Raw genomic sequence first — 12,208 nt, forward strand, 5'->3', positions numbered from 1 at the left:
AAAATACTTCATACAAAAAACATTGAAATCATACTTCTACAGTGCACTAAAACATGCAATACATCAAATTCAAAAAGGTTCCCTGAGAGGGGGGACTCCCTCACCCAAGGTTGTTGGCCCTCACCGGGTACCTGATCAGTGATGACAGCCTCGCCCCTTTCAAAGTATTGTCTATGCATGCAGGCGGGATTCGAACTCTTCCCTGACTATATTGACTTTCAAGCTGAACTGCAATCCATAGGGTAGCTGGGACACTGGTACCCCATTGCAGAACAATATCAAAAATAGTCAGTCAATCTCTTGTTGAGTTTGATCTGCTATTCAGATCAAATTATGGCTTCTCTAGCTTTCACCTTTACCCTTTGTTTTCTTTACCTAATAAAAAGTTGATGTACACCTTGAAAATTTAACTTGCAACCCACTGCTTCTTGGAGAAAATATTCCAAAGACTGAGCCCTTTGTGTGACTTATGTTTGAAAAGATGACTGCTTCCTGACTTCATTCCAAAGTGGTTTTGTACTCTTTTTAAGATTGTGTGTTCCCAATTAAAAAGATTAGTTCCTGTACATCTCCTGTATTTCATCATCTTAAACATACCAACTAAATCATCAGTTAATCTTTGAGGTTGTAGAAACTTCAACAGAACTTTATTTAGGTGTTTTGAAAATATTGAAATTTAATTATTTTTTAATGCAATCAGTAAACATCATCAATAAATCAGCAGGATGGCACAGCGGTAGAGTTTCTGCCTTACACCGCCTGAGACCCGGGTTCGATCCTGACTATGGGTCAGGAGTATGCATACGGAGTTTGTACATTCTCCCTGTGATCGCCACGGTTTTCGCTGGCTGCTCCGGTTTCATCCCACACTCCAAAGATGTACAGGTTTGCGGGTTAATTGGCTTTGTTAAAATTGTTGCTGATGTGTAAGATAGTGTTGTCTCCGGCGATCGCTAGTAGGTGCGGACTCAGTGGGCTGAAAGACCTGTTTCCACGCTGTATCTCTAAAACTAAAGAGGAATATTCGCGAACATCTTTAACCTCTTCATATTCCTTTCTGAGGTTCCCACCTGCTTTGAGACCACTTAGCCCATGTCCATCTAAATGCTGTATATCTTACCCTTCAGAATACCCTCTAGTAACTTTCTGATCACAGATGTTGGGATTACTGGACTGTAGTTCCCAGGCTTCTCCGTGCAGCCTTTCTTGAATAGTACAACATTTTCCACCTCTTGGGATTATCCCCATCACTGACCCCTGAGGCACACCACTTGTCACAAGCCTCCAGTTCAAAAAACAACCTTCCACCATCACCCTCTGCTTCATCCGCTACTTCCTTCCATGATGCCAATTTTCAATGCTGTCAGCTAGCTCTCCCTGAATCCCATGCAATCTAACATTCCAGAGCAGCCTATTATGCAGAACCTTATTAAAGGCCTTGTTGAAATCCATATAGACAAAGTCTACGGCTTTGCCCTCGTCAACTTTTTTAGGTACTTCTTCACAAACTCAATCAGATTCGTAAGACATTTGTGAGTTCACCATGAACATCTGGGTGACAAGGGTACCTACATCAGATTCTTATTTATTGACTCCACCTTCAATGCCATAATTCCAACTAAGGCCATCTCCAAAGTCATAGACCCAGGAGTCAGCATCTATCACTTCCTGACCTGCAGATCCCAATCAGTGAAGAAAGGTGACAAAACCTCTCGATAATTCTCAATACCAGTGTCCCGCAAGAATGAATTCTCAGCACAGATACTTGCCTGATCCGTTGAATATTTCCAATATTTTCTGATTTATTGCTAATTTCCAGATCTTTTTTTTGTTTTCAGCAACTAAATAATTTCATTAGTGTTAAAATAACAAAATGTTTTGAAACAAGAGTGTCCTCTGGTACTTAAATACCACATTTCAAATGTTATTTAAAACTGGTGATACTTGAGCAAGTCAGAAACTTCTGTGGAGAATTCTTCCTTCCTTCCCTCAAATTCAAGCAAAATTTGTGAAAATATGGGTGCTGCGGCTTTAAATGTATTTTTGCCAGTTTAATCAGTGTGACATAAGCCACAGAGGCATGACGATCTGACTTATTCAAATGCCATGAGTTAATTATTTGTTGATCACAATCTTGCACTAGTAAGCTAATTCAGCAGTTGTTCTAATAATTGTTAGTTTAAGCTTATAATTGAATTGACTGGTGATAGTTGAAACATCACCAAATGGGTATTGTGCAAGCCTTGAATTGTTGATTTTTAACAATGCCCTTTAAATTTAAGTTGCATAATACAGTTCTGAAACTGAGAACACTTCAGATGTGTGGAATTTTACCAATACTGATACTGGTTGCAAGCAAAGCCACAGGGTTGACTATTTGGAACAGTAAAGATATTGGTACAAAGTTTTAATGTCTGGACCTGTCCAAGTTTGTGTAGATATAAATATGACAATTTTCTAGCACATAAAATTGGTGTGGTCTCTTTTATGTTATTGAAGGATTATATTTGGTTTTAACAGCCACTTTCTAACTTCATTTGACATTAAAAAGCCTGGCTTACCTGAAGACGGCACAGTGGCGTAATGGTAGAGTTGCTGCCTCAGCGCCGAGAGACACGAGTTTGACCCTGACCACGGGTGCTGTCTGTATGGAGTTTGTATGTTCTCTCTGTGACCACATAGATTTTCTCCGGGTACTCTGGTATCCTCCCACATCCCAAAGATGTGCAGGTTTGGCTTCTATAAATTGTCACTAGAGCGTAGGATACAACTTGTGTACGGGTGATAGCTGGTCGGCGTGGACTCGGTGGGCCAAAAGGCCTGTTTCTACGTTGTATCTTTAAACTATAGACTATATTCAAAATTCAACATGAGCCCTTTTTAATTTTTCTCACTTTCGTGATAGTTCAATTTTCTAATGTGCCTTTAAACAGACCATTCAGATAGCCCTTGCATTTCTTAAACAGTATAACAATGCTTCTGTTTACTTCAGGATGGTGTACTGTCACCTGACGATGTAGACCTTGTGATGTCTGCTGGTTTAGGAATGCGATATGCCTTTATGGGACCTTTCGAAACCATTCATCTCAATGCAGAAGGTAAGTGCTGGTGTGGTCCACCCTACGGTGGTAATTATTAATGGGTGCAACAATGGTGATTTATGCTGGGTTCTCAACCATTTACAATTCATTTTAGGTTCCCCCTGGGTTACTGCAGTATTCTATCCCTGAGAACAGTAACCTGAAAAATGCACAGGTCTGAAATGTCTCCCTACAGTAGTATACTAGACTAAGTGGGACCCGTTGGGTCCCAGCATTACACGGGAAGGCTGGTCACCAATGCAATATTCCACCTCTCCACCAATTCCAATATTGCTCGCCGGGGGGGGGGGGGTGTCTGTTGCGCTAGTATAGGTGTTGCGGGCTGAAGGTACTGGTTTCCAGAGGGCTAGTATACACATTGTGGGCCGTATGGATGCTTGGGCTGGCATCCAACTGTTGCAACGATTTTAAAAGCCAAGCCAAGGCAAACAATTGGGCTGCAGCCACCTGACAACCAAAATTCATTTTGTGAACACAAACTTGTTAAAAAGGCGAGGCAAACAATTAGGCTGCAGACACCCGACAACCAAAATTCATTTTGTGAACACAATCTTGTTAAAAAGGCGAGGCAAACAATTGGGCTGCAGCCACTTTACAGCCGCATTGAGGGGACTCACCGTGGAGCAGACGTGCGTTCAGTGATATTAGCAGCTCAGAGAGCCGTGACCCTCTCGCTTCCTGGGTCTGGCAGAGAGGGTGAGGCACGACACTTCCTGGTTTTATAGTCCCTTCCCCTGCCGCCAGCGGGGGCAGCAGAAAGAATGGGTAATTTTGTAAAAACATTAATATCTCTCTAATTTTTAATCGACGGAAAAAAATCCTTTGCACTCACACAGCGGAGGGGGGCTCTGAGCGAGGTGGCCAAAAATGACGGCCGTAGGTGGCGGCGTTCTCTAGGAAATCGCAGCACAGCCGGCCAAAAGCGTTCAAGATCAAAGATTTAGTTATATAGATGTACATAAAACATAGGCCAACCAAGGCCATTGTGTAGGTATTCATATTAATAATATTTATTGTAATGAAAGATTATGTTCACTTTCTTAAGTTCTTGCAAGTGTTAACATGTAACTGGGAAGAAAATGCTACATTGTGGTTTATTGCAAGAAAGATAACACGAAGCATAGAAAATTTGCTGCAAGCACGATTCTTGCAGCACTGTGCGCAATTTCACTCTGTTCCTAAAAATATATATTCTCATTGGAATGGGGACAATGTAGATTACAAGCTCAATTTCTTGCAGGAGAGAATTGTCCTTGATCAGTCATTCAATAAATTCAACGCTAAAATACATTTTGGATGCTCAGATGTCGAGCGATGTGAGAATTGGATGGTCATGAGATATGATGGCAAAGCAGTATCAACTGGTTTAGTTGGCCTTCAACGTTATAATTGTTTATTTCAGTGTCATTGTAATGTATTAAACTGTCTGGGGAAAAGTTAACCAGATGTTTTTCTTTAAAGAATGAGTCATATTATGATGTTACTTCTAAATTCTTGGATGTCAATGGAAGCAAAATCTGCTTGAGGAGACAAATTAGTTTCTTATCCATTCATGTTAGTCCTAGTCAAGAAAGTAAACCCATTACCTGAAACAAAATATTGATCTATTAATTAATTTAACTTATGCGTGTACTTTCTAACCCCTCCACCTCCCACAAAAATACTATCACACCAAACAGTTTTCAGAGAATGGTGGAGCTTTCTCCTAAGGAGATCAAGTGTATCTTCCCTTCTCTTGAACATTGTGGAACATCGGGAAGTTTGTGATCCCTTTGCCGGGGATCGAAGCTCCACCCGCAGGGGCCTGTGAACTTTAACATCGTGAAGCCTGCGGTCTCTGGTAAGAAGAGTCCGACTAGAGAGCTCCATGCTCTCTCTCGAGAGAGTATCAACAGCCCCAACGGGGGCTTCGATCATGGTTGCGGGGGCTTTGATCGCCCCGACTGCGGGTGGTTTGACTGCCCCGACCGCGGGAGAACAAGAGGAAGAAGATTTAACTGTATTGCCTTCCATCACAGTGAGGAAGGTGGAATCCACTGTGATGGATGTTTATGGTAACTTTTATGTGGTTGTGTGTCTTGTTGCTTTTCACTTCGTATGGCTGTATGGTAACTCAAATTTCGCTGTTACTTAAATGGTACATGTGACAATAAGCTGACCTTGAAACCTTGAATAGAGTAGATTTCCCCACATTTGTGAAGGAGCTAAATAGTCTAGTTTCCTTATGGGTGCATATAATAAAGTAATTTTAAATTTTAATAATTTTCTAGGGCTCAAGAATTACTGTGAGCGGTATGATGAAGGAATGCAAAGAGTCTTATCATCCTTTGGACCTGTTCCTGAATTTTCTGGTGAAGTTATGGAGAAAATTAACCAGGTAAGTGGAAACCCTTTGAGTTTTTGAAGATCAGACTTATTATAGCTAGTAGGTTCTCAAGGAACTTTTTAGATTTATACATCTCGGGTTATATCAGATAATAAGCTTCGCTCCGAAGAGCCAGTGGATTTGGATTTTATCAAAGAGGCCAGTTTAAAATATCTGCCGTGTGCAAAAGGCCATTTTCATTTGGACTCATGGAGCTGCAGATGCTAGTTTAACATAAAAGACACACAACGCTGGAGTATCTCAGTAGTGGATCCAAGATGGCGGCGCGCACAGTCGCAGCGGCCCCTCGGGAGATAGTCGGAGCATTAAAAAGTGAGTGTTGTGTGTTTTGTCCAGTCTGTCCAAGATATATGTACTGCAGGAACATGCTCCTAAACATCGGGGCAAACCACGGTAGTAGTACAGGCGCGTTTTGGTGCGATTTAGACCAAATACGCCGCTATGGACTACTACTACCGGATGCGAAGCCAAACATATCGGCCGCAGATATGACTACGACCGGAGAGAGGGGGAGAGAGAGGAGAGAGAGGAGGAGGAGGAGGAGACGCAAGCGGTGTGAGAGGAGGCAGAAACGGGGTAAAAGAGCAGGCTCTTACACGAGGCGGAGACGGGGGAAAAGAGCAGGCATTCACGCTAGGCTAACAGCCAACCCCACCCGACCTGCAGTGCCCTCGCTTCTCCTCTCTAATGTCCGCTCCCTGGACAACAAACTTGACGAACTGCGTCTTCTCAGGACAACATATAGGGATATAAGAGACTGCTGTGTGTTTGTTTTCACGGAATCATGGCTCCACGGCAATATCCCGGACACGGCAATACAGCTGGAGGGAATGACATCATTCCGTGCGGACAGAGAGGCAGCTAGCTCTGGTAAGAGCCGAGGTGGAGGCCTGTGCTTGTACATAAACAAGGACTGGTGTGTGAACGCTACGATAGCCGGGAAACACTGCTCTCCGCTGATAGAATTCCTCATCGTGAAATGTCGGCCTTTCTATCTGCCGAGGGAATTCTCCGTTGTTTTTGTTGTGGCTGTATATGTTGCTCCAAGTGCAAATGTAAATTCTAAGGCCAACGAAGCACTGGGAGCTCTGCATGACGCCATCAGTGAGTTCCAGACCAAATATCCTGATAGCTTCATTGTGGTGGCCGGGGATTTTAATCACACCAGCCTTAAGACTGCTCCCAAAATTCAAGCAATATGTGGATTTTGAGACCAGGGGAGAGAACATCTTGGACTTGGTTTACACCAACACCCCAGAGGCTTACAAGGCAGCCCCACGCCCTCACCTGGGCCACTCGGACCACATTTCAGTGTTTTTAACACCAGCCTACAGACCTCTGCAAAAACAAGTCAGAGCGGAGAGAAAACACACCAGGGTCTGGCCAGAGGGAGCAGCCTCAGCACTGCAGGATTGCTTCCTGCACACTGACTGGGATGTGTTCAGGACAGCAGCATCCTATGATGACCTCATCAACATCGAGGAGTACGCAGAGACTGTAACCAGCTACATTGCCAAGTGCACCGAGGATGTCACTATCATGAAAACCTTCACTGCACGTGGAAACGAAAAGCCATGGATGACAGCAGAGGTGCGCTCGCTGCTGAGGGCTCGTGATGCAGCCTACAGAGCCGGTAACACAGCCGCTCTTCGATCTACCAGGACTGCACTGGAAAAAGGAATCAGGGCAGCGAAACGTGCCTTCGCGGGGAAAATCCAGGGACACCTCTGTGACACAGGAGACACCAGGAGGATGTGGAAGGGAATCCAAACACTGACGGGGTACAAGGCAAGGCAGCAGGTAACTGACACGGACACTTCTCTCCCAGATGAACTGAACAACTTCTTTGCACGTTTTGATGCAGCAAACACCACACCCAAGGGGAGAGCCAGCCCCTGCTTACAAACCGACCAGCCAGTCCTGACCATAGACTCAATGGACACACGGAGAATCCTGTCTAAGGTCAACCCGTGGAAAGCAGTCGGACCCGACAACATCCCAGGACGTGTGCTCAAGGAATGTGCTGAGGAGTTAGCAGATGTGCTAACAGACATCTTTAACATCTCCCTTAGTCAAGCCATTGTCCCCGCATGCCTCAAAACTTCCACGATAATCCCCATAGCGAAGAAACCAGTGGTTGCCTGCCTAAATGACTACCGCCCTGTCGCCCTGACCCCAATAATAATGAAGTGTTTTGAACGCCTGGTGAAACCCCACATTACTGCCAGCCTCCCCTCATCGTTAGACCCCCTCCAGTTTGCCTATCGCCCCAACCGTTCTACAGAGGATGCCATCTCTACCACGCTGCACACAGTACTCACGCATCTGGAAAACAAAAACACATACGCCAGAATCCTGTACATTGACTTCAGCTCAGCGTTTAACACCATCATCCCACAGAGACTTGTGGAGAAACTAACCCTGCTGGGCCTCAACACCACCCTGTGTCACTGGATCTTGGACTTTCTGACAGAGAGACCGCAGTCAGTCCGTGTTGGCAAGAACACTTCAGGCTCGATCACGCTGAGCACCGGCTCCCCTCAAGGCTGTGTGCTCAGCCCGCTGTTGTTCACACTGCTCACACATGACTGTGCTGCCAGATTCAGGGACAATAAGATCATAAAATTCGCGGATGACACTACAGTGGTGGGACTCATCAGTGGAGATGACGAATCAATGTACAGGGAGGAAGTAGAACAACTGGTGGACTGGTGCGGCAAAAATAACCTAGAATTGAATGTCGACAAAACTAAGGAGATGGTTGTCGACTTCAGGAGGGCGCAGCCAAAGCATACACCCCTCAACATCAGTGGCACTGCAGTGGAGAGAGTGGAGAGCATAAAGTTCCTCGGTGTGCAAATTACGGACAGCCTCACCTGGTCCAGGAACACCACTGGGACCGTCAAACGGGCCCATCAGCGACTGCACTTCCTGAGGAAACTAAAACAGGCCTCACTCCCCACCAACATCCTCAGGACTTTCTACAGGGGCACGGTGGAGTCTGTACTCACGTACTGCATAAATACGTGGTACTGCACCTGCAACTGCTCGGACAGGAAGGCTCTGCAGAGGGTAGTGAGGGGAGCAGAGAGGATCATTGGCGTCTCCCTACCCTCGGTACAAGAACTGTTCCAGAGCCGCTGTCTGAAAAAAGCTCAGAGAATTGCTAAGGACAAACTGCACCCCCTCCACATACACCTGGATCTCCTGCCATCAGGCAAGAGATATCAAAGCATCAAAGCCCGGACTACAAGACTGCTAAACAGCTTCCTACCACAGGCTGTGAGGCTGCTAAACAGTCACTCTGCACTCACAGTCACTTGATTCTGCGGCTGGCACGGACACTTTAATAACTGGCACTGGCCACTCAAATCAGCGGCCCCGGACATTTTTTTTATGACTGGTTTATTGTATTTTAACATTGTGTTTTTTACCTGCTTTTAACTATTTATACTGTTCCATCAGGGACTGGATTGTTTTTTAGTGTTATTATGTGTGAAATGTTTTAAATTTTATGTGCGATGCTCCGCTATTCACTGGGAAACGTCTTTTCATTTTGCACTGTACAACTGTTGCTTGCAAGATGACAATAAAGGTTGATTGATTGATTGATTGATTGATTGATTGATTGATAGTTCTGGCAGCATCTCTGGAGAACATGGATAGGTGACATTTCAGAAATATCACCTCTCCATGTTCTCCAGAGATGGTGTCAGACCAGCTGAGTTACACCAGCATTTTGTGATGATTTTTTAAAATTTACTATTTCCATTGCTGCTGCTCTGCTGTGGTCATGGGGTGGAAGATTGCAACCCTCACGTGGTCCACCCTGTTTCGACGAATGCATGGTGCGCACAATCAAATATGATCAAATAGAACAAGTTGTCCTCCAACTTTAGGCTGTGCACGCCATACGCAAGAAGAAGAAGTTGTGGTCGTTTGTTTTGTTGTTTGTGCTTTTTGATGCTTTCTTCTTTGAACCCTTAAGAAACTACGTATTTTAAACTGTTTTGATTGGAATAATATTATAATCTACAGCTCGAATTAACGGTGGAAAATAACCAATTCCCCTGGTTGTCATAGGTATTGCTTATATCCAAAGCATTGAAAGCATCTTTATTAAGAAATGGCAATGGGGAATTTTCCACTACCAGTCTTTAAGGAAGTGGTGTAGAAAAAAAAATCCTCAAATTATGCCGCAATTGTACTTTTGGGTGACTTTGGTATTTTTACACACTTTTTATGCGCTTTCTGAATAGCAATAGCAGTGATTTTAGTTTAGAGATACAGCGCGGAAACAGGCACTTCGCCCACCGGGTCCGCGCCGACCAGCGATCCCCGCACATTAATACTATCCTACACCCTTTAGGGACAATTTTTACATTTACCAAGCCAATTAACCTACAAACCTGTATGTCTTTGGAGTGTGGGAGGAAACTGAAGATCTCGGAGAAAACCTACGCAGGTCATGGGGAGAACGTACAAATTCCGTACTGACAGCACCCTTAGTCGGGATTGAACTCGGGTCTCCGGCGTTGCATTCGCTGTAAGGCAGCAACTATTGCTGCGCCTCCGTGACCGCCCATTTTGGAGCAATGAACCCACTTTCATGCTTTGTTGAATGTTGACCTGTGTGTTCATGGTTCAATGGTGCTTTATTTGTCCCAATTGCATCTGCACAGTGAAATTTGTTTTACATATATCAGATATACAGGTGCCGCCATGTTTTGGTACCATTTCCAAAGTCCAAAATCCGATCATCCCACGCGCTCGATGTACTGGAGCAGTTTTCGCGAACTGGTGTCCCTCTCCTCGTCCAGCCATCTTTGTGTCTCGGGGTCGCCCCCTGCAACCGACCTTGAAGGTGCTGGAGGCATTATCCCAGATCGCCCTTCTACTGGCGCTTGCTCCTCGCATCTCCAGCTCCATCCCAGTTCCGCCATCCGCTGAGCCTTCAGGTGGTCCATGCCTACCGACGGGCCTTTGGGCAAGATCACTCTGACCACAAAGCCTTCGGGTCTACCAGGTGGGCCATGGCATGTAAGGGAGATAATGCTCAAAAAAACAGAAATATCTCACTTTTGAATGTCTGTTATAACCAACCAATGATCATAAATATGACATTGTATTTTTAAATTCAGTAGAATAGGTCACTTAGTTAGTCAATTCATTAATCAGTCTGAAGAAGGGCCTCGACCCGAAACGTCACCCATTCCTTCTCTCCAGAGATACTGCCTGTCCCGCTGAGTTACTCCAGCATTTTGTGTCTATGTCACTTAATTAACTGGATACTGACTTTTACAATAAAGCATACATTTGAAAAGTTAAACTTATTTGTGAAATGGTAATTTGTTCTAATCAACATGTTTAAAATATATAATCAAATTTGTATATTTTTTCGACAGACAATGTCTCAAAAAATTTCACCGAATCCAGAAAGCCTCAATGCTCGAAGACTGTGGAGAGAGGCGCATCTGGCTGCTCTGGCAAAGCTGAAATCAGACAACAAATGAAACATGCCCCTCAAGGTTCTGTCAGGAGTGATATCTTGTATCTATGATCAATGATGCACTGCATTTATAAGTTGCAGTTATATAAAACTAAATGTTAACATTGTCTGTTCATTTAATACCTTATTACATTTTTGATTTTAACATTTGCAGTTTGATAAAAATCTTAGTTTTACGAGCTTGTGCAAACATGCCTATATATACTTAAATTACTGGTTTTAACTTGGATACAGATGTTAGTCAATACAATTTTACCTGTTGTACTCAAAAATGTTTTAGTATAGCAATTGATTAACAGAGCATTGAGCTGCAACTATGTGATAATAACATATTGTGTTATGTTTGTGTTGCATTTTAATGTAAAGCAGATCAATTTATGAAATTGGTTATTTCTACATATTACTGTATTTGAATTTTGAGCTTGATGATTAAATCATGAATATTTGCTCACGGTTTCTCGAAAGTTAGCATATTGCAAAAAATATACTCAACTATATTTTATCGCCTTGGTGGATTAAAGAATGATTCTTCAGATGAAAGTTTCCTATGTTCTCATTCAGCATTATAAATAAAAATCTTGTAAAAACATAGGGTCAGTTAATTAAAGTCACACTGGTTCATCTTTCTACAAAACCTTGGTGAATGTGAATATCAGAAACCGCCTTTTTAATGTAAATAAAGGTGAGGGAGGTCTCTGGAGTTCAGCATTGAATTCTCTTAGATCTTACTATCGCACATTTTCTACAGACGTTGCCCAAGATGCTTCACAAAAACATAGTTGGTCAAATGTTCTTTATCTCAGCAGCAGTCTATCTCGATGGATAATTAAATGATCAGTATGCTTTAAACCAAGTTTTGATGAATAACCAGGAAGTGGGAAAGTTGAGAAGAAAATTTCAATGTAGGATCTGGGATGCTTAAGTTGTAGTTGCTGATGGCAGATGTGCAAGATGAAAGTTAGAGAAACCAATATCTAGGATTGCTAAAACGACTGATCAAATTTACAAAGAAGTGCAAGGTCTCGAGCATTTTAAATGCAGAACAGAGTACTTTAAGTAGTACTCGTTTTTGATTACAGGGAGAAGGCAGGAGAACGGGGTTGAGAGGGAAAATAGATCAGCCATGATCAAATGGCAGAGTAGATTCAATGGTCTGAATGTCCTAATTTTGCCCAGGCTGTGTTTTATGGTCTTGTCTTTGAAACTTTGGGA

General features: G+C 43.4%; 1 protein-coding gene across 1 annotated transcript in view; it reads left to right on the forward strand.

The window, feature by feature from the left end:
* The window catches only part of cryl1 (crystallin, lambda 1), a 54,779-nt gene extending 43,251 nt beyond the window's left edge, over positions 1–11,528 (forward strand). The window contains exons 7-9 of the mRNA XM_055636986.1: positions 2,993–3,098; positions 5,372–5,478; positions 10,893–11,528. Of these exons, the coding sequence (XP_055492961.1) occupies positions 2,993–3,098; positions 5,372–5,478; positions 10,893–11,000 (321 nt within the window). The 3' untranslated portion in view covers positions 11,001–11,528. The remainder of the gene's footprint in view (positions 1–2,992; positions 3,099–5,371; positions 5,479–10,892) is intronic.
* The last annotated feature ends 680 nt before the right edge of the window (positions 11,529–12,208 follow it).

Source organism: Leucoraja erinacea, chromosome 6 (assembly GCF_028641065.1).
Source record: "Leucoraja erinacea ecotype New England chromosome 6, Leri_hhj_1, whole genome shotgun sequence".
In the NCBI taxonomy this organism is placed as follows: domain Eukaryota; kingdom Metazoa; phylum Chordata; class Chondrichthyes; order Rajiformes; family Rajidae; genus Leucoraja; species Leucoraja erinaceus.